We start from the raw sequence: 23904 nt of genomic DNA, 5'->3' as shown, positions 1-23904 counted from the left end.
TATTTCTCAAATAGAACAGTGTTTTGAAATCTTGTCATTGATATGTTTTTAACTTTGTAAAGGAAGGGGTGAATAGAAGCTACAAAACAGAAGAATGTTTGCTTTAGAGTAACATGCAGTATTATGATTTACTTTGTTTCAACTGTTGAGGTACCTTTTCACCGTTATCAAATATCATGTGATTATTTTCCTTTTCAGATCCTTATGAAGCAGAACAACTTATTAAGGAAGTGGATATCCATTCAGTTACAGGACTTTTGAAACTTTTCCTTCGTGAACTCCCAGAAGCTCTTTACACAGATGAACTGTATCCTAGGTTTTTTGAGGCCTATAGTGCTGCTGATCCAGAGTACCGTAAAACAACCCTGCTCAAACTATTCTCCTCACTTCCTCAACTGAATCAGTCCATTATTGCCTATCTATTGGAACATCTGGTCAAGTAAGAGCTAATTTCTGTTATGTGCAAATAATAACGTCATCTTTCATTTTTCATGATAGCTTCATCCATTGCTGCTTTGGAAAGGAAGCCATTTTTATAGCAGATTTGATTCTTAAGAATGACTTGATAAAATCATTAGTTATGTAAGTAAAATTTGCAATAATTTTCACGAGTCCTTATTGTTTAAATTATTCAATTTGACAGTACAGTAGTACCTCAGTTTAAGAGCTTAATTTGTTCAAGGAGCGAGCTTGTGAAGTAAAATGCTCATAAACTTAGTCAATTTTTCCTTTGAGAAATATAGAAAACTCACTCTTGATTCATTTCACACATCCATAAGTACACATATTGTATACGCCCATGTTTTTAAATGTTAGTAATAAATTTAATTATCAAATTATAACCCTTAACATCTGAAATGAGGGATGGGGTTACTGCTTTAAGGAAGAATCTTCTTCCATGAGAATTTCTGGTAAAATATCGGGAGTTTTCTCTCTTGAACTACATTCACTGTTACTAATTGAATCGGTTAATTTATGCTTTTTGGACACTTTGTCTTTATTTTTTACACTGTTATGTTCAACATAAACAATGAACCTATCAAGAGATAACTTTTGATTTTTCTTTGAAATTGTATGAAAATGTGACCGCATTATCAGTAAATAAATTCACTCCTCGCCCTAGCCTTATCTGAGACAGGGTTTCCCTCAATTTCATTATCTCCCTTATTTCACTTGAACTGAGAGGTTTTTCACTCCGTCCCTGCCACTCCTCAGATAAAATCTCTGTAACCAATTGTTGCCGCTCCTTATGCAACTCCACCAGCTCCTTGGTCATTAGCTGCTCGCTATGCTTGTCTAGAAACATCTTTGTACACCTCTAACCACATTTTATTGCCCAAAAACACAATTGCATTGTGGTAGCCTATTTGAAACATCCCTACCTACCAATCTGCTGGACTGGGGTTCAAGACCCGCTCAAGCTCGATATTTTTTAATAGTGCCTGGATCCTTACCATCCTTGTGAGCTAAGGATGATGAGTTTGGGGGAACCTACAGATTATTATTAGTATTATTACAGTGAACCCTCGCTACTTCGCGGTTCGACCATCGCGGATTCACCACTTCGCGGATTTTTTCCATAACCCATATATATACAGTAATATATATATATATATATATATATATATATATATATATATATATATATATATATATATATATATATATATGTATGCATGTATTTATGTATATATGTATGTATGTATATATGTAGGTATGTATATGTGTATACATATATATATATATATATATATATATATATATATATATATATATATATATATATATATATATATATATACAGTATATATATACACACACACATATATATATATATATATATATATATATATATATATATATATATATATATCTAAAGTAGGAAGATGTGATGTAGTTCTAAGGGAAAAGTATGAGAAATATGTCTGGGTAATAAGCAAAGCTCTACCTCCAGTTTGTTTCTTCATTATGATCAGAGATAAACGTAAACAAAACATTGGTTGCCATTTTTTATCATGCTTTTTAGCGTGTTTAGGAAAGGCATGATATAAAATCGCCTTTAATATTTGTGCCTGTTTTAGTTTAGGGTACTGTAGTACATGCATTAAGTGTTCTGTACATTAAAGGTAGTTTGTTAACAGTACTATGTACAAGGGAAGGTTTTAAAAGTCTGAATATACATGTTGAATAGATAGGTAAATATGGTGTCACTACTTCGCGGATTTTCACCTATCGCGGCCGCGACTGGAACCTATCTACCGCGATAAACGAGGGTTCACTGTATTACTATCCAAGCTACAACCCTAGTTGGAAAAGCAAGATGCTATAAGCCCAGGGGCTCCAACAGGGAAAAATAGTCCAGTGAGGAAAGGAATTAAGGAAATAAATAAATGAAGAGAACAAATTAACAATAAATCATTCTAAAATAAGAAACTACGTCAAAACAGACTTGTCATATAATAAACTATCAACAACATCAAAAACAAATATGTCAGTGGTATAGTAATGATAATATGGTATGATTATTATTCCTATGAATCTCCCCTGATGTTCATTAGGCTTTTCTCTTGAATCTGGTTAAATGCTGATGTCTTCCCTAAAACTTAAACATTTCCCATTTTCTTTCCTCATAATAGCACCCACCTGTTCTAGTGAAGTATTGAGTTTATATAGCAGTGAATGACAATAATTTCTCATGGACATGCCCTATCTGCTGCCTATTTAATTTTTTCACCATGATCGTCTGTTAAACACTGGTGTTCTCCCATGCTCTAGATTGTGATTTTGGAGGTTTTCTGGGAACAGGTTAACAGAGAATGTTTTCTTTTCCATTTACTATGCATTTTTATATAGGTTATTCAAGGGATTTATTGATAAGTAATAATGATGTTCATCCATTTTTGTCTCATTTCAGGGGCAAAAGTCTTACAATATTTGACATGTGGATTCGTTGAGGACTGCTTCACAGGGCTCCCTGATCCATCAGGCTTTTGCCTCGAAGGGGTCCGGCCCTTCGAAGGGAACATCAGTGAAACCCTCGGGTTTGATCGGTCCTACAGGTTGGGATTGAAGAAAGCTCCTGTGCCTGTTCCAAGGCCCTGTTTCTCATTTCAAAAAGAGCCTGTGCATGCACATCTTTTTTGACCACCACAACCCACTCCTTTCAGCAGGGGTGATGGTGGGAAGTGTGGAGGGAGAGGGAAGCACTGAGACAGGTTTTCCCCCTCTCTCACTGCCGAGAGTAGGGAGTTATGTCTCACCACTGGGAAATGTGGCAGAGACACATGGCTGATTCTTGGGATGTCTGTCTTTCGGGACAGTTACTTGCTTCCTTTTCTGGACCACTGGCCTCTTCTATCTCCTGTTCTGTTTAAGTTCCAGTTGGATCTCCCAACATTTGCAAAATCCCTGGCCTTGCAGGCAGAGGTGTATGCTATGTTAGAGAAAAATGCAATCTCTGAGCTTATGCAGTTGCCTATTCTTGGTTGAATAGGTGACGGATAGCTGGAGACCGATCATTGACCTCTCTCCATTGAATAAGTTTGTTCGTCAAATGAAGTTCAAGATGGAAACAGCAAGGTCTGTGCTGTCTTTCATCAGAGAGGGGTACTTCATTCTTTCAGTAGATCTGAAGGACCTCTCAAAAGTACCGTGGCTTCTCCCTCAATGGTATAGAGTACCAGATCAAGACTGTGTTTTGGACTGTCTACAGCTCCTCAGGTGTTCACTCGGGTGTTCACCACGGTAGCCGCTTGGGGCCACTTGCAAGGGATACATCTCCAGATGTATCTGGACGACTGGTTGATACTGACCTCATCAAAGTGGCAGTTGTTGCAAGATTGAGATCAACTTCAGCACGTTGTCACAAGCTGGGGATTGTGATAAACTGGGAGAAGTCGTGTCTCATACCCAAGCAAGGGGGGAAATACCTGGGCATTTTGATAGATTCGGCAGCAGCGAGTCTTTCCCATAAATGATTGCATTAGCAAGATCAGGTAGGTTGCATGACCATTCCGCTCCAAGACAATTGTTGCAGCTCAGCAATGGCAATGTCCTCTCGGACATCTATTCTCGTTGGAGGGGCTTGTTCCTCTCGGGTGTCTCCTCCAGAGATCTTTTCAGTGGTGTCTGAAGGATCACTGGATAGCCAACAGGGACCCCTCATTCCTATCTGCTGATACCACAGGAGGTCCGGAGCAATCTTTCCTGGTGGTTCGAAGAGATCAACCCAACCATAGGAGTCCCACTCGACTTTTTGCCTCCAGATCTGCATGTGTTTTTGGATGCATCAAAGTAGGGGTGGGGCGCACACCTGGACAACCTGGTCGTATCAGGAGTGTGGTCTGAGGAAGACAGGCATCTGTACATCAACATCTTCAAAATGCAAGAGGGCTTCTTAGGCCTTTCAAGCATTCCAAAAATGTTTGAGGAGGCACTCTGTGGTACTGATGAGCAACATCTCAATCATAGTAGCCTACATCAACAAGCAAAGAGGCACAGTCTTATTCCCCTTCTGCTAGTCAACGAAGCTGATGCACGCCTGGGTGGTGTTTCACACTACTATAGAGTTGTCAGCTAGATACATTCCGGGCAAGAGGAATGTCCTAGCAGACGCAGTCAGCTGTCAGGGGCAGGATGTACGAGTAGAGTGGTCTCTACATCCTCTTGTGGTGGAAAGACTTCTTGCCCTGTGGGGGCTCTCCTGGGATCGATATGTGTGTGGCTTGGCTAAACAGGAAGCTCCCTATCTTCTGCTTCCCTGTTTCAGACCCATTGACAACATTCGAAGATGCTTTCCAATGCTCCTGGGACCTTGACGTCTACTTCTTTTCCCCTTTCAGCCTGATTCGGCCAGTAATCAACAGTGTGTTGAAATAAAAAATAATCCCATAATCAGGATGGCCCTGCTGGCTCCCAGATGGCCACACGCCAATTATATCCCAATCTGCCTGCTCTTCTGGTCCCTGACCCGAGATAACTAATTGCATGCTCCACTCTTCTCTGTCAGTCACACTGGCAGGGATACCACCAGTCCATAGTCATTGTCTCTTCACGCATGGAGACTATCCAGCATCTCCTCCAAGCGAAAGGCTTTTTACAAGGCACTGCACAGGAGATGTCTGGATACCTCCGGACATCCTCGACGTATGTCTACCAGGCTAAGTAGGCCATCTACTGCAGTTGGTTTCATAGAAGTGGTATGTCTCTGGTCAGAGCGTCTTAAGCAAGGATAGCGTATTTCCTCATCTTCGTTTGCCAGGAGAAGCTTCTCTGAGTTGCGGGCATTAAAGGCTACCGCTCAGCCTTGGGTATGGTCTTTTGAGTAAAGGGCATAGATTTCTCAATCTCCTGGGAGCTGTTATGCTCATAGGGAGCTTTAAGCAGTCTTTCACATCCCAGGACTTCAGACCCCTAGAACGAGATGTGACCTTTCTCCTCAAGGCTCTTAAACATACCCCGTTCAAGCCCTTGAGCAGGTTGTCAGACACTCGTGACACTCGAGACTTTTCTTTCTAGCCTTAGCATTGTTAAGAGAGTGAGCAAGGAGCATGGTTTCTCTTATGTAGTCACCCACGCTCATGGTTGGAAGGAGGTCTCCTTTAGTTTTGGGCCAGCGTTTATGGCCAAGACTCAAAATCCGGCTCTGCATGATCCGAGGTTTAAGTCCTTCTCCATTCCCTCCCTCTGAGAGGCATTGGATGAGGATGAAGACAAGATGCTCTTGTGTCCTGTGAGGTCTCTGAAAAGGATCTGACACCTAAGGCCTGAGTGTAGGAGACTCTTCGTTAGCACTGGCATGTTCAAGAGAGAGATAAAGAGATGTCAAGGAACACAATCTCTTTCTGGCTTCGTGAGACAATCCGTAGCCTTGGCTGACGAGACAGAATTAGGGCTCACAAAGTCAGTGGTATTGCCCCATCTCTCTCATTCCGAAGGAACATGGCGTAGGCTAAGTTTTAAAAGCAGGTGTCTGAAAGAGGCAGACCCCCTATACAGCCTTTTACCTGAGAGATTGTACCCACAAGTCCCTTGACACTTTTATGGTTGGACCTGTGGTGGCTGCTTAGTCCATTACAAGGACAGATTACCTCTAGTCTATGGTTATTGTCATAAGTTGGGAATTGATGCAGCATAACCGGCTCTTTTCCTTCATTCTTCTGCCCCTCTTTTGGGGTCAGCGGTCAATGCGTTACATGCTGGTCGGACTAGATGCTGGTAAGTTACGCTTCAGAGTTCCATTCTTTTAAACCAAAGAAGTATATTTTTCCATTCCCTCATGCAATTTAGGGATGGGGAATCTAATAATAACCCATTACTCATATGCCTAGTATTCTATTCTGCTGCAGTGGTGGCTCGTGATAACTCCTACTATTGAAGTGCAGCACCCCCTATTTTTGTTTTATATTTTTGATAATATTCAATATAGTCATTTTTTCCTAAATCCTTTATTTATACTTGTACAATATATAATCCTTAAGCTTAATGTCAGTAGCCATCTTTCATTTATGCAAAAAATAAAAGAATCTTTAAGGCTGCGGGGTGTATGGCTGTTGTGCGCATGCACACACACATGAGTCTAAGCCACAGGCTGAGAGGAAGAGAGAGCACTGTGGTTCATATAGTGCTAACCTTGGTCTGTCGGTGGTGGGTATTTTTTTTTTTTTTTTACTCCAAGGGTGTTGTGCTAGGAAACTGTGTACTATATTCTTGAATGTAATAAAATGTAGAATTTGATTATTATCCTATTTCCAGCTATTCTAATTGATTATTTTTTTTTCCTCTTGACAATTCCCAAGACTACAACAGAGGCAGAATCCTGCTTTTGAACAATGAAAACACTAAAAACTTTTGTAAGAAGCACTATGAATTTGTAAAGATTAAATGCACTTGCAGCGCTTTCAATGGAGAAAAACATTCCTCAGATGTCTGTCATCCAGAGATCAAGGAGAAAACAATTGACATTTTTGTTCAAATTAAAAAAAGAAAAATTTATTTAATTTTCAAATGAATGGATCAAGCTTCAACCATAACAATTTTGGTTATAATAAGTAAAAATTGTTGGATTTTGTTCTTTTAGGATTCTACCACGTTTCTGAATACAGTACATTTTCTTTTACATGTTTGTTTCCTTCCACACAGTATTAAAATAAACGCTACTATTTTTTTAGCAGCTCCCCCACTGATTTTAGTCATGAGCCGCCACTGTTCGACTAACAGGTCCTTTCAGTTTTATCATCCCTATTATTGTCTTCACTTCGCTCTTCTCAGGCCAAGCGTTGAATGCATTGAGAGAAGTTAAAAGAAGTTAAAGGATGAGGGTTTGTACAATATGTTGCAAGGGAACAAATATCAAGTTTTAAAAGTAGTTTGTATTTTTCCTAGCCATACAAATCTGGGTTCCTTAAAATGGCTTCCCTCCTTAAACCACTCCTCTAGGTTCTTGGCCGAAGTAGCAAAAGTGAATAGAGAACTGACTGTGGAGTGGGGGCCACTAATTCCAGCCCATGCCAAAGTAATCTCTCTAATTAAAGGACTCGGGTTTGTATGGTTAGAAAAAATCAGAGATAAGTTCTTTGTATTATAAGTGAGTTTGTTCCGTAACCGAAATACAAACCACGCTATTTACATAGGGTATTACTTTCGGCGTAGCTGAAATTGACGAGCCATTAGATTTTTAACGAGGGTTAACTACCCCCGTGCTAGTTAGCAGGGGTAGGGGAGGGGTAGCTTGCTACCCCTCCCCCCTCACACACCGGTGAAATGTCTCACTTCACTTTAGGCTCGGACGATGTGCAGACGTGTCTGTCTTTCGTCCTCGCTTGGCAGCCATTTAATGTTTTATCTTTACTTAATTACTTACTTTTCTTATACTCAATATATAGGTAAACATATTTTCATGTTTATGTATATATTTGAGTATAGAAATCAGTAAGTTTCCTTTTCAGTGTTCGTGCTGTGTGTGTGTAGTGTACGATATCACCGTGTAGCCCGCCGGCAGTCAGGCCACCACGGTGTAATTTCATGGATTGCGATCTCTTCCTTGGTCCTTCGGTTCTTCCTTCGGCTCCTTCCCCGGGCACCGTGGGGAGTTGTCATCGCTGGACTTATTATTGTTTCTCCTCTGCTCCTCCTTTCCTACGGGGAATGTGGGTTTCAGCGGAGGAGTCGTGAGAGTGTAGTTTGACTACGGTCTCTCTCTCTCTTGAGGTCGTTCACCCTTTACTACGTACTACCTTTACTACGTACTACGGTAGCTTCCTTCCCGTGTCGGGTGGAGTTGCTACCCCAATTGTATTTGTTAACTTTTCAGCTTTTTGTAGAACGCTTCCCTTCGGGGTTTTTCGTTCTTACTTTTAGTGAACATTCTTAATTGAATTACATAATTATAATTGTTATAATTCTGTTTTTGTTACAGTTCTCCGCCCTTTCCCCTTCCTCGTGAGTGTAAGTGGGGTTGAGGGCACATGCCTGTTGTGTAATTCTTGTGTTCTTTTCCCTCGGGCTTCCTCTTCGGAGTCTTCCCGGGGGAATGAATGTCAACTAATTACTTTTTATTTTCACAGTTAACGATCTAGTTTTTTCGTTTGCCTAATGTGACAACGAAGCAGAGCTGTCTTGTTGGGGCCTGGGGAGTCTGCTGTTGCTGCCTCCTCTATAGGACTTCGTCAGGGGCGTGTCTTCTTCTCCTGGAAGTCCTCCCGTGACAACTGACAGCTCTTCAGTTCATCTTAGAACTCTCAGGAGGTTCGCCTCCTTGGGTGGGTAACTTCCCTTCCAAGGGAAGGTTCCCTGCCCAGGTTTGAGTTTTTTCCCTTCTGGGGGGAACTTCTCTTACCTTAATTATTATTATTATTATTTGTTCCTGGTCCTCCGGCGGTTATACTCTTGGTGCTGAGCGACCGCTTTTGTAACCTTGCTCAAGGGGCTGAGCGGTTGCAAGCTCGGACCATGGAATTCGTGCGACTTTGCTCTTGGTGCTGAGCGGTCGCACTTGCAGCTACGCTCAAGGGGCTGAGCAGCTGCAGGAGCCCCTCTTCAGAGGATTGCTCTTTATAGGTCACTTGCTGACCCATCGGCCATATGGGCTCCTTCTTCAGTCTCTTCTACAAAGTGTTTCCTCTCTCGTTTGCGAGGGAAGACACTCATAGAGACTCCTCTTCGGAGGACTCCTTCTGCTGTTGTTGCTGAAGGCTCAGTCCCCTTCGGGGGGCAGCTGAGCCATACGGTCTCTCCTGCGAGTGCTTCTCCCCCGGGGGAGAGTTCACCACAGAGACTCCTCTTCGGAGGACTCCTTCTGCTGTTGTTGCTGAGGGCTCAGTCCCCTTCGGGGACAGCTGATGCCAATGGTCTCTCCTGCGAGTGCTTCTCCCCCTCGGGGGAGTTCACCACAGAGACTCCTCTTCTGAGGACTCCTCCTGTTATTGTTGCTGAGGGCTCAGTTCCCTTCGGGGACAGCTGATGCCAACGGTCTCTCCTGCAAGTGACTCTTCCCCTCGGGGGAGTTCACTATCAGAGACTCCTCCTCGGAGGTCTGAGGATGGTGCTTCTGTCCGAGATCATCTTCATCTTCATTCGACGTTCTCCGCAGAGGATCCTCCTCGACGAGTACCGACCGTTGCAGTTGCTTCTCTGTCCCTCGGAAGATCGTTCGCGATCTCCGACTCCTGCCAGACCTTTTAGTCTTCATCTCCGTTCCTGGACGCAGATGCGCAGTGGGCGCCAACGCACCTCGTTTCCAACGGGCACCGGTCCCTTCGGGGCAAAGGGGCTTATTCCACAATGTGGGTAAGTCCCTTAAGTGCCAGGTTTTACCTGCGCGCCAACGATCTCCTGTGTGCTCGCGCGCAGTAGCGCTCTAGCGCTCGCCTGCTGTGGACCATGATCTCCTGTAGTTGAGTCTTGCCGTAGATCTTCTGGTCGCCAGCGCCCATCTGCGCGCCAGCGCTCACCTGTGCTTCTAAGACCTTCTGTGCACCAGCTCTCTTCAGCTCGCCAGAGCACATCCGCGTGCCCTTTCCTGCTACGCACCATGGGTGCCGACGGTCTCCTGAATGCCCACGATCGCCTGCTTGCCAGCGCACATCGGCGCTCCCCTTCCTGATGTGCGCAATGCGCGCCAACGTTCGCCCTCGCGCCCACGATCTCCGGATCTGGGCACACACCTGCACTCCCTTTTCTGCCACACACCATGGGCGCCAACGGTCTCCTGTACGCCCACGATTCCCCTGCTCGCCAGCGCACATCTGCGCACCTCCTGACATCTGCCCGCCTCCTGATGTGCGCAAATGCGCGCCAACGTTTGCTCTCACGCCCACGATTTACCAGATCTGGGCGCAGGCAAGAAGATTTTCTTCACCTCCTCGCCGATGATCTTCACTAGTCTCTGCGCGCCCACTCGCCCGCACGCATGTGCGCCCACGTTCGCCCGCGTGGGAACCATCGATTGTATCATCGAGCGAGCGCTCGATCGCGATTCCCGTCGGGTTTCGCGACACGGGCAACCTGGCGAGCTTTCTGGAGCGCGTATTTCCAGATCATCATCGTCACGATCTTCACCCCGCGAACGCAAAGCATGGCGCGTGCAAGAGCAGGAAGAATCTTCAGAAGTGTTTTCTCCTTCTTTTCAGGCAGGCCCCATCAAATGGGGGTGACTGGTCTAGCCCTTCCTCTCCACCATTCCATGGAAGGGGCTTACCAGGCATTTCCCTCTACGATTGCGACCCGAGGATTTGTACAAGGAAGCTCCAGGAAGATCATGGGAACTTTCCTTCTCTCGGGCACAAGCACCATTGTTTTCCGTCGCCAAATTTCGAACTTGCGGACAAACTCGATGTTGAAGCATTGAGATGTGGTGACCGAGAGGTTCCTCTCGCAAGTCCCAACCGTGGATGTCGGCAAACTCAGACACTCTTCCATCCTTGGGAAGAGCTTGTTTTAGCCCAAGGATGGGGAAATGGACAGCTGGTGTGTGGAGAAAGTTGAATCTCGATTCACTCCTCCAAAGGCGTTTACTTCCAGACCCTGCAAGCCTCCAGCGCCTCAACATACAGCCTCGTCAGCCTAGGCCATCGGAACCGGCTCCAGCAGCTAAGACAAGGTGTACAAATAACAGCCCCCTCCTGTCAGGGACAAGAAGGACGGGAAGTCCTCCCAGGGAGGCAATAATCATAGAGGGAGCGGCTGAGTCCGCAAACGCTAGCATTGGCAACCCTCCGGCAGGTTTCCCGCTGGGGGGATGCCTAATGTTACACTTTCAGATAGCAGCATCCCGGTGCCGATTCCTGCACGATCTCTGTGATCAGCCAAGGATATCGCGCCTCGTTCTTAACATCTCTACCTCCTCTGACAGCAAATCCAGTGTCACTGAGCTTCTATGCCATGGGATCGGCAAGGGGCTAGCCCTTCGGGCAGAAGGGGCCATGCTCTAGAAGGATGCCCTCCAAAGGGTCGTCGACGGCTCCCCCCCCCCCGGCTTCTTCAGTCGACCCTTTCTTGTAACGAAAGCATTTGAAGACTGGAGTCCCGTCATCGACCACTCAGCTCTGATCAAGTTTGTCGAACAAACTTCGTTCATCGTGGAACAGCAGAATCGATCAGACTTGTAGCGAGACCACAAGACTTCATATGCACTGGATCGGAAGGACGGGTACTTCCAGATCCCATTCCATCCGTCTTCCAGGAAGCACTTGGAATTCAGCCTAGACAACAGATGTACCAGTTCAAGATGTTGTGTTGCGATCCTGCCACAGCACCGCAGGTTTTCACCAGAAGGTTCACCCTGATATCCTCATGGCCACTCTGGTGCAGGCTTCCGCCTCCTTCGCTTTTGGAGGACTGGCTAACTCCGGTAGTCTCGGAATCGACCTTCTTCGACACCGAGACAAGCTTCCGGGACTTTACCAAGATCTCGGGAGCATGGTAATTCGCGAGAAGTCTTCTCTGCTTCTATCTCAACATCTGGGATATCTAGGCATGATATTGACTCCTATCTCCTAGCCTTCCCATCAGATGACTGTAGCAAGGCTGAGGAGAGTCGCAGAACCTTTCCTCAGACAAGGAGAGCTTTCAGCCCTATCTTGGTTACGCTTCCTAGGTCTCCTTTCCTCCTTGACCCGTCTAGTTCCGAACGGTCACCTCAGGATAAGTTCCCTGTTAGGCGGCCCAAGTCCCGGTGGAATCAAAGCAACGATTCACCGGACTTTCTGCAGCGGAACGATTAGACCTGCAATGGTGGTTGACTTACGGAAACCTCTTGCAAGGGAGTGAATCTTCTCGTCCTTCCCCCGCATTTGATGATGTTCTCGGACTCGTCAAAAAAAGGGGGGGGACACATTCTGAATCAGGCCTATGGTCAGAACCTGAAAGGTACCTCCACATCAATCAGCTAGGATTAAAGGCCGTAGTCTGGCCCTTCAACAGTTCCAACAGACCCTGGCGAGTCACTCCGTGAGCGACAACTCCACGGTACTGGCGTATTTCAACTAGGAGGGAGGTACATTTTCATAACATTCGCATCTTGCAGTAAAGATACTGAGATGAACCGAAGTCCACTCAATACCACCATCGGCTCGCTTTATTTCGGGCAAAGGAATGTGCTCTCCGACAATCTGAGCAGAGACTCACAGATAGAGAGTACCTGGGGGTCTTTTGCCCCTAGTAACCAGCAAAGTCCTGACCTGGGGGACCTGCTCGCGACAGCCTTGAACTTCAAGCTGCCGCTGTACTACCCCCCAGTCTCAGACCCCAAGACTCTTTGGCAAGATGCCTTCCTATAACGGTGGGACAACATCGACGCCTACATCTTCCCACCATTTTGTCTGTTGAGAAGGGGGCTCAAGGAGACCAGATTGTCGGTCAACCTATCGATGACCCTGAGAGCTCCGCTGCTACTTTACGCAGAACGGTTTCCGGACCTTCTGCATCCCCTGGCGGAACTCCCGGGAGAGCTCCTCCCACGACACGGGCTACTCAAACAACCACACTGCAACATCTATCACAAGCCGTAGCATCGCTTCGGCTTCACGGCTGGAGACTATACGGCACCTCCTCACAAAGAGGCACCCCGCAACAGTCGCGGAGCGGAGGTCTCGTCACCTGCGTAAGTCATCCGCAGGGGTCTACCAGGCGAAGTGGAGAGTCTTCTGTGGTTGGTGTCGTGGGAGAGGTACCTCTCCCCTTGATGCCTTTACTCCAGCAATAACGGAGTTATTGTTTTCGGCGGGAGGAAATTCGATTTTCGCTCAGCAGTGAAGCCTATCGCTCAGCCTTACCCTTGCCTTCAGGCTGAAAGGAATAGACATTTCCTCCCCGCTGGATCTTTCTTTGCTCACACGAAGCTACGAACTTACCTGCCCCCAGTCGGAAGTGAGACCTCCTTCATGGAACATTGTTCGGGCTCTTAAGACCCTTAAGAGATCTTCTTGCGAACCATTACGTCAGGCCTCTAATCGTCGCCCGTCTTGGAAGACGGTGCTCCTGCTCGCTCTGGTCTCGGCCAAGCGTGTAAGCAATCTTCATGGTCTCTCATACGACGTCGCCCTTTCAAGAGAATAGGGGGAGGTAACATTCAGGTTCGTCCCTGAGTTGGTTACTAGACTCAGAATCTTGGAGTCCCGGACCTTCGGTTCGACTCCTTCAAGATTTCGGATCTCCGTTCTGTAACAGATGACCCAGACCTTCTCCTACTTGCCAGTAAGGAACCGGAGGGGTTATCTTTAAGAACAGCTGCAGTTCGTCCTCACATGCAAGCCCGGTTTGGGAGCACAGGAAGGACGCAGGGGAGAGTCACCAAGAATGCCTTTTCAGCCCGAATTCAAGGTCATTCATCTCGACCTGAATCCAGACCCTCCTCCGTCACGTCGCCCTACAGCACACGATGTCAGATACATCGCAACGTCCCTGGCCTTCAAGAGGAACTACTCTGTGACGCAGGTGCTACAAGCTGGAGTCTGGAAGCGTCTAACGACCTTCACAGTCCACTACCTGCAGGACGTGACCCACAGGAGTATCGATACGTTTTCTATCGCCCTGTGGTGGCTACACAACAGCTGGTCTAACCTCAGGCTCCTTATTGGACAGGTAGCAGAAGGTTGAGGGCATTGTTACCCAGTTTTAGACCATGAACGGAAGAAGTATGTCTGGCCTTTACTTCTTTCTTCATCCTCCCCTCTCCTGGGGAAAGCAGCATCCTGGTCTCTGCATAGCTGACCTCAAACCTCTGCAGGTAAACCATGCTTCCTTGTGTTCCTAGTATTAAGATAATACTGTCGCATCCCCCATACCCTGACGAGGTGTTATTGGGAACGTCCTAACCTAGAGTTCCGTCCAAAGAACTCCAGGTCAACTGCCTAGGACGAGTCACACTTTATTCCTTCACACACAAGCTTATGTAGGCCACACGTTCCTTGCAGAGCAAGGAACTTGTGAGGTGCAGGGACTCCTTTTCTCGAGTGCTGCTCACTCGGATTCTGAGTCCCCGGGTAAGCCAAAGCCAGTAAGGCTGGGGACTTTCCACCCTTCCTAAGGGGTAAGTCACCCTATGTAAATAGCGTGGTTTGTATTTCAGTTACGGAACAAATGACAAATTCGGAGATAATTTGTAATTTTCCTAACCATACAAACCTTAGCTATTTACACATATTTGCCCGCCAGCCCTGTCCCCCAAGACAAGTCCTACCACTAAGTGAAGTGAGACATTTCACCGGTGTACCCCTGCTAACTAGCGCGGGGGTAAATAACCCTCGTTAAAAATCTAATGGCTCGTCAATTTCAGGAACGCCGAAAGTGATACCCTGTGTAAATAGCTAAGGTTTGTATGGTTAGGAAAAATACAAATTATCCCCGAATTTTTCATATTTGGGAATTAATCCCTGATACTCTAATTTATTGTACAGTATTCTGTCTTTACATTTACTTTGATCAGTCTTCCAGGTTCCATGTTAGACCTACTAAGCTTTGCCTACTACCTTTATGAACTCTAAATGATCTTGTGTTCTCATGTTGGTATAGTATAACAAGCTCACTGATATAAGGTAGCATCTTACCTGGTTAACTCATCCCAGTCAAGAGAGCTTCTATCTTTCTTAGTTACCTTTCACCTAAGTAAATATTTGTCTAGCTAATGTAATGATTAGTTTAGTATCAACCGGAAATATGTTTTTAACAAGTTGCATTCTCATGTACACTGCAACAAGATTGACACAACAGTTTTCATTAGTCTTTGATCACAAGAAAATTATGTCCATTTGTGAAATCCATATAAGATAACATATTAATACTTAGTAAAATTATATTACCATGAAGTTATTTAGAATTCTCAGATTGTTTCACTCATAGAGATTAAGTATATAGACAGTTATCATTTCTGAGTAGGGTGCTGGGAGGTTCCTCCTTCTCTCGGTCTAACTGTCTTGATGTTCCTTTTTACTCTTTGAATGCTGTTTCAATGTTAATGGTGCCAGCCATCTTCTCTCTCTCTTTCAAAGAAGAAAAGAAGCAGGAGGGGAGGTAGAGAGTAGGTCTGTTTTCTCATGATAATGTGTTGTTGGAAGGATTCTCCTCTCTTCATCTTGTTGGGTCACAGTTGTTCATATTAAGTTTAAAGCGATCACATCCATTTATTAAAGATAAACTACAAAAAAACCATATGTAGTTATAGACACCTCTTTTGTCTGAAACCTTTTGGTGCTGAGTGTACATATGTAAAAGAATTTTCCTCACTGTTAAGTAGCTCTCCCATCCAATATGCTAGATTTATGGGGCTTTTCTGGAGCCAAGGTAATGGATACAGTATATAACTTTCATTACAGTTTAGGATACAGTATATGACTTTTACCCCTAATAAGGGAGTTTCATTACCCCCTAGAGTAAAAGGCTTATCTCTTACATTTATGAGTGGGTACTTAGTTGTCCATTCTGAAGTACAGCATACATTTATGCAGGTCAGTGATTTGCATGTATGAAACAAAATTAGTCTAGAAATTTTCCTATGAAATTCAAGTTGTAAATATTATTGTACTATAGTAGCTTTCATATTAGAAAATTAAAGTTGCATCTCAACAGTCTTGCATTTATCATAATAGTTTTAGAGGTTGCAAATTTGTTGTTCAATTGTAAAAGAGGACTAGATTGAATAATTTTTTATTCTGTAGAGGTAGTTGTAGGGGTTGAAAGTGATAGGGGGACAGAAATTGAATGTTTGAGACAAAGTGTCTGAGGAGTACGGCTGGTGCATCTTGATAAGATAGGGTTAAGAACGAAGTAGTGAGGGTGAAAGCATTGTGTAAGAAATGAGTTAGCAGCTAGAGTGGATATGAATGTGTTGAGATGGTTTGGCCATGTAGAAAGAATGGAAAATGGCTGTCTGCTGAAGAAGGTGATGAATGCAAGAATTGATCGGAGAAGTACAAGATGAAGGCAAAGGTTTAGACGGATGGATGGAGTGAAGAAAGCTCGGGGTGATAGGAGTATAGATGTGAGAGGAAAAAGATTGTGCTAGAAATAGGAATGAATGGCGAGAGATTGTGACGTAGTTCCAATAGGCCCTACTGCACTCTGGTCGCCATGGTGACTGCTGAGGTAGCAACAGTATGGGATTTGGCATATGAAGCTTCATTGTGGTGGATAACAGGGGAGGATGGGCTGTGGCACCCTAACAGTACCAACCAAACTTGGCTGAATCCCTTGCCAGGTCAGGAGAAATAAAGAGAAGAAAAATCTATTTTTTTTTGGGGGGGGGGATATGCCATGGTTGAGTGATAGATATAGTTAGTACCCAAATAGATATGCTTTTTATTACTACTGATTTTCTTCTCAACAGAATTCATCACACAGAAAATATGAATAAAATGTCTCTGCATAATTTGGCAACTGTCTTCGGTCCTACTCTCATACGTCCGGAAGTTAAGACAGGCAATCCCTCTCCAGCAGAGCAGTTAGCTGCTGGGACTGTAGATGTAATGGCTCAGGCTGGGATACTCCACTTTTTCCTTCTGAGACGCGCTCATGGTGAACCAATACAGGGTGTAAATCAGTGAATCTTTTGTATATTGTGCATAAAAATTTATTACATAATACATAATCCTATTAACTTTGCATTATGTCAAATGTGACTGTATTGTGTTGCCATATTAAGCCTTAAATACTGTAAGATAGAATTAAACCTCTTATACTGAGGTTGCTGTATGATTGGATAGGTCTTTTTTAGGTTAAATTTGTAATACTTGAAAAAAAAATATTATCCAGCACTTTAAAGTCCTTGTATGGTATTAATGTACCTCATGGGGTTTTAGTGTTTACCACTCAATGATAGAGCTTTTCGAAGGCCAAGTTAAGTTAATTTTGACGTTTTACAGGCAATGAGAATAGTTATTTAAGAGGTTGTTTATAAATTGTATAAAATTGGGTTAACAAAAGTTGAATACTTAGTGATAAGCAAATGTAATTTTTAATTTTATGAAAAATAGTAATGAATTTACTGAAAGACCTATGGTTGTCTCAACTTCCATATCCAGTCAGTTATATATTTATTTGCCTAATATCCTGTATTAATTGGTATTGATGCAGTAGAAAGTTCAGAAAATGTATGTTTCAAGTACGTAATATTCAAAGATGAATGAATGTTTGTTTCATTGCCTATTAGTAAGAGAATCGCATAACCATTCAATTTGAGATTAGAGAACAGGAAATTTTCCTGTGCCATTCCCTTGGCTCTCATTATCTTATTTGATAGGCTCTGAAAAGCATTATAATTTGTAAATAATTTTTGTTGCAGAGTAAACTAGTTTATTTATTCTTTACCCTCTCTCAATCGCTCTCTGAGGGAAGTTATATATTCATTCATGGAAAGCTAGTTTGTTTTTTGTTTTTTTTAATTTGCCCTCATTTTCCCTTGCTCCTCAGAAACATTGCTGATGTAAACTTGAACTTTTGTATACAGTACAGAAAAGAATTTTTTCATCAAGTCAAGAAGTCTTTTGACTAATAATATATGGTCGATTGTTGATAGTGTGGAGAATGAGAAAGGGATAGTTGCCATAATTTAGTTTTTTTATTGTCATTTTACTTCCAGTGATTAATTTAAGTCATTTCTGCTGTGATATATTTGTTTAATGATGAGAGATTTGTATTTAGTTATTTTACAGTAAGTGATACTGTGTTCATTTTTGTACACTCAACATTTTACATTAACAAAAAGATTCTAGAACTTGTGTATGTGATTACTTGGTGTTGAATGCTGCACCTTTGGTGCCATTTAGAAAGAATTACTTGATGGAAAGCGTACAAAGAAAATATTTGTGATCCTTTTGCCTTTGGCGTAAGTATAGATACCATAATGTAAGAGGCCTTCAGTATGAATTGCCACAGTAATGACTATAGAAAAGTAATTTTTCTATCATGCAGGCATTGCTGTTGCATATTTCCTTTTTATAATGAAGCACAATTTTTCTACTACCTAAATTAGATCTCTTAAGTACTTCTTCCACCATAAAGAGAAGAAATCTTGCCTTCCGTCTTACATGTTTAATACCAATTCACTCATATGCTTTAAGGTTTTCTTAATTTAATTCTTTTCATATCTTATTGTTGGGTATTTTCAACTACAGTACAGTATTATTAGAATACCAGGGAAATAACCCAGTATATTTGAAGTTTCTTATAAAAGTTGATACCTTTGAAAACCTTTCATAGAATTCCCACTTTAAAGGAGATTTTGTAAGAGTTTTTATCATAAATAGTGCCTTCCTCAGCCAGTTGTAATTCCATAAATGATACCTAACCTATCCTTTATAAATGCAGTTCATTCCACTGTAGGTTTCATTTTAAAATGTACAGTAATATTGTTTCATCTACAGTAGCTTTCTAAATTGTCAGTTTAATTTGAAATACTAAAGATATTACTGTATTGAATGTTTTGTGAGAGTATATTACTTTGATTTTATTAAATGTTGGATGATTAAAATGTTATTGTTGTAGACTAGGATCCAATAAGTCTTTCTGACACCAACCATTTGTTAGGTTACTGTATGTTAGTATTTTTTATTTACTTCAGTAGAAGTTAACAGTACCAATTTTCTTTTTTATTCTGTGGTATGCCTTAATAATTTGTCTCTTTATAATACTGTATATGGTTATACTATATTAATGTGGCTTTTCATCTGTATGCTTTTGTTTTTTCAAGCATCATATGGTGTAGCCTGTTGGAGCGCAAGTATCATACAATATAGCCTGTGGGAGTCACCCCATGACCCTTATCATATCAGGGATTACTCTGATCTTTGTACTTTTCCAGTATTTTGTAGGGTGTTCATGTACTGAAAATGCCTTCATACCAAGTGGAAAGCTTTTAAATATCTTTATAAGAAACAGAGGCCTTTCAAAACTAAAAATATCCATTTGACTTTTCCATAGATGTTACATCTAATGAATCTGCAGTATCAGAAAAATATTTAGAAAATTTCCCTTATGTATGTACAGTATATATATATATATATATATATATATATATATATATATATATATATATATATATATATATATATATAATATATATATACAGTATACTGTATATATATATATATATATATATATATATATATATATATATATATATATATATATATATATATATATATATATGTACATACATGCATATTATTAAAAACTTTTAAATATAAGAAACTATATCTTCTAGAGAGGTGAACACCTAGTCTATGTTGATTCCATGATGCAGTGTTAGTCAGGTGTCAGATGGAGTTCTGTACTGCATAGTTTGTAATGTAAAAAGTCGAAAGCTTTGATATATATTACTCTTGCTCATTGTGAAAAATAAAATACTGATACACCGCGCTTTTGTAGTTGTAGATAATTGTATATAACGTATATATATATATATGAATATATTTGTACATTGTGCTTATTTTGTACATTTGAAATTGTATTACTGTATTAAGACGTATATATAGATTAATATTCATATTGCTTCATCTTTAATATAAAACATTTGGAGTCGATACATTCTTTGCTCTATTTAAGGTTTGCATTTTACTAAGTAAAGGTTATTGTTATCTGGAGAATTCTCAGTGTGCAAGTCGAACGCTAAACTCTAAATTAGTTTATGATGATTTTTCTATATTTGTTTATTCCAAAATTATATATTATTCTCTAGTTGGGCATTCTTGTCTTGAAGCATTCTTTAAACCCGAATTTAAAGAACACTAAATAAAACACTAAACTCTAAATTAAAACTCGATTTTTGTCCCTTTTAGTTTATGATGACTTTTCTATATCTGTTTATTCCAAAATTATATTTTATCCTCTAGTTGGACATTCTTGTCTTGTAGCATTCTTTAAATCCTAATTTAAAGAAATATTGAGTCTTTATTCTGCAGTATAGTCTATAAGAGATCTTATGGAACTAATGTTAGTTTGAATATTTGAATTTGAATTAAATTGAAGATGCTTAAAGCCTAACTAATACTGGATTTAATGTTTTGGTATCATCAAGGTTCATGAGATTCTTTTACAGTAGATACTCTATAACGTTACTGTATATGGATTTTATTATGCAATATATGTCACAAATACTGTATAACTTTCCACAACCTGAATCACAATTTGGAATTACTAATTTCCGCATAGTATTTTTCTTACACTGATTTGCTCTATTGTTCGTAGGATTATATGAAGAGGGTTTGTTAACTTTGAATTTGAGACTTTTTCTCTAAACTTTGTTGATCTGTTAAAAAATATTTCAATAGAGTATTTTTCTTGGTCTCATCGAAATACCTTCTTCACATGTGGGTATGTGAGAGCTATGTATAGCATTAACCCTTATTTAAAAGTGCAAATATTTGAGCAGAATTAAATGTGATCATATTCATGTAACAGTTTTCAGCAAAGAAGCTACTGGTGTTTTCTTTAATGCAAAGAAAAAGTACAGGTTTCATCATATGCATATTTACTCTGAATGATAACTCTGGCAGTTTTGTATCACTTTTTGAAATACCAGTTCACACAAAAGAAACACAGTAGTGGGCCAGAAACTGTATTTTTGCATCTATTGTATACAGAGTTGTATTTGTACTTAAGAAATATGTAGAGTTATTGAAATGTGATTTTTTTTATCCTTCAAGTTGGGTAGTTAATGTGTATAAAATCCTACATCATACCCTCATGCTGAAAATTGACAATCTATACATGGAATTATGTTGAAAACAGGAATATACAAATTCTTTATTTTGGAATGAGATTGCATCTTGTCACATTTACGCACGTCCTACTTTCCCCCCTCCCTTTATTGCTTCTCGTCATCTAAACATAGTTAACTAAGACTGGTACTGGGCAGAGTTCACTAATCTCTAGAATTTTGTGCAGTCTCCTTTTCATGTAATAAAGTAGTGTTGTACCTATGCAAGTAAAGATGCAATCCAGGCCTTTGACTTTGTTGAAACAAGTCTGGCTACAGTATTGCAACTGAGCAATTTTAATTCTGTAAAACTTAGTATTATGAGAACAGTGCCTACATGACAAGTGTACAATGATGACCATTGTAATTAATTTTGTGCTTTTTTTTATTAATTGGGGGAAGCGCCTTGGTATATGTATGTATGTTTATTAATCCTGGCCTTCATCTTCTGAGAGAAGAAAACACAGAAGCAGAATGTTTGTCAAGACGACAAGAGACAAGTGATCGAGGAGCTTGAGTACCCGCCTTCACTGTTTACTTGGACGATGGAGTACTGCCACAGTCTCATTTCTTTCCAGAAGTACTATGGTACCTTTGATAATGTGTTCAGTGCCTGTCCTGCACACTGTAGACTGTTGAACCGGTCAATGACTGGTCCATGCTCTGGCCTTCCGAGTTGTGCCAACCACACTCATTCACCAGGGAGAGGATACACTGTACTGCTCTTGGTCTCTGCCATCAGGGATAGTTCTCCAAACATGGAAAGAGACTGTTCACTGCCCGATTTGTGGTCTGCCTCCTAGTTATATGTTATCGTATCCATTCGGATTTGAGTGTTTGTATTCTAGAGAGAGGAAGCAAACCCAGAATTGGTTAACAAACATATTTTCTAGCCTTGAGATACCGCTGACCAACTAATGGTCGGTCACAGTAGATAGTAGTTCCTCTAAGCATTAGATAGGTACTCTTGGGAAGGTGGTGTTGAGGTAGTATAGGAAGGGGATAGGGTATATCAGTACTACTACATAAACTGTGTGGGATCCCTCAAGGGCTATGGTATTTCAATGGAGCCTGTTGCAAAAACCCTTTGGATAGCCACGCCACGCCTCGTGGCTCAGATTTGAGGAAGGTCCTGACTTCCAAATCCAAGCAATAACCACTGGCAACTTCATCTCCTAAATGTATTGGATTGTTTCACCCATTCTTCCCTCCCAAGCTCAGTTCAGGCGGGGTATTGGGAAGAAAAAGGGGGGACAGAATTCCAGAGCTATGTCCCCTGCTGTCAGTAGGGGAATGCTTTCCTTTCTTACTTTCCCTCCCTCTTCCATCCAAATCCTTTCCTGACTTATCTTGTAGGTTCTTTTTGTGACAGAAGTGAAACAATCCTGGATCTTTTTTTATAGAAGTCTCGTATGACCTTCTCCAGTCCTTTTCCTTTGGCTTTTAAAGAGTTGTTACGGAGACAGAGCATGCGTCCATACTCCTCTCAGCAAACGGATACATGTTCATTTGGAACTTTAGCTCTATATTCAGCCTCCTAAGAGGAAAACTTCTTAATTTTGGTTACTAGAAGGACATTAGTGCATGCAGGCCTTCAGACATTCCGAAAGTGTCTCTTTCATTCCTCAGGTTTCACAAATGTGTCCACCCAAGTATTAAGCTTGGTCTGTTTTGAATAACATCCCGAGTTTTTCCAGGATGAGATCAAAACTACTCCTTGCTCTTATTACAATCTGGGAATTGGGATTAAGGAGAGTGATCTCGCGCCCAAAGGACGAATACCTGTGAATGTCGTTCAACTGGGTCTTATCAGCAAACTCAGAGCTGTAGCACACCTGTTCCTGATCAGCACCAATTGAACCACTCATGGTATAAGGAAGAACGGTTGGCAATGGGAAAAGAGTGAGTTGGTTGCTAGTTCTTGTTCCTCCTCTAACAACTTATTCCCCATTCTATTCTCTTCTTTCTGAAGGTTTCTTGGGAATTCTAGGGTGAGCTCTTATCCTTCGGGAGGCAGTGACAGATCTCGCCCTCTAATAGTTACCTTAGTGTTTGGTCAGGTGGATCTGTAGGCATTGCTCCTACCTTCATCATTCCTGTCATGACATAGGAGTGCCCTGGTCTTTAGGAAGCTGCTCTTTCTGTCACGTCAGGGCACTGCAGTGTCACCTGAGAAGGACTCGGCACCCCCACAAGAATGAGAAGGAAGTGTCTAGATACTGTTCTTTTGGGCTTGGTGAAGTTGTTTCCTTGTAAATTCACATATTGTTTGTGCATGCCTCCATCATCTCTAGGAAGAACTTGAGTCTAACTTTGTTAGTAGCCATCTGGTTTACCTTTGCGGGCTGCCAACGCAAGAGCCTGGGTCTTGCACCTAGAGCTGTTCTAAAACGAATGAACGAACGATGGTTTACCTGTTGACATACTTTTGAGCTGAAGGTTTTGGACCACCTTTGTCGCTCTCTACCTTACGGATATTTTCCACAGGCCCATGTACCCCTTTCCTTGAGTCCTGAGGTGGCTGCTCAGTAGTTGTATAACACTCCCAGCTCCCACACAGAACTTAGCATATCAAAGGTAATGCATTTCGTCTAAGTCTCGAGGAGAGGTAGAATGACTGTCTCTTCTTCTTTCTTACCTTTCTCAACAGGATGCAGCAGCTGCAACCATAGTGTAGCGAGTTACTCAATGGAGTATCTTTCTTGTAGATACTATAA

The 23904-nt window shown here is 41.9% G+C and overlaps 1 protein-coding gene across 2 annotated transcripts in view; it reads left to right on the top strand.

The window, feature by feature from the left end:
- The window catches only part of RhoGAP1A (Rho GTPase activating protein at 1A), a 370606-nt gene extending 351192 nt beyond the window's left edge, over positions 1–19414 (top strand). For both annotated transcript variants that reach the window (XM_068383167.1, XM_068383177.1), the window contains exons 14-15: positions 199–439; positions 16820–19414. In XM_068383167.1, coding sequence (XP_068239268.1) covers positions 199–439; positions 16820–17036 — 458 coding nt within the window. In that variant the 3' untranslated portion in view covers positions 17037–19414. The remainder of the gene's footprint in view (positions 1–198; positions 440–16819) is intronic.
- The last annotated feature ends 4490 nt before the right edge of the window (positions 19415–23904 follow it).

The sequence above is a fragment of the Palaemon carinicauda genome, chromosome 1 (assembly GCF_036898095.1).
Source record: "Palaemon carinicauda isolate YSFRI2023 chromosome 1, ASM3689809v2, whole genome shotgun sequence".
NCBI classification, from domain to species: Eukaryota; Metazoa; Arthropoda; class Malacostraca; order Decapoda; family Palaemonidae; genus Palaemon; species Palaemon carinicauda.
This window is presented reverse-complemented; position numbering and strand designations above follow the sequence as displayed.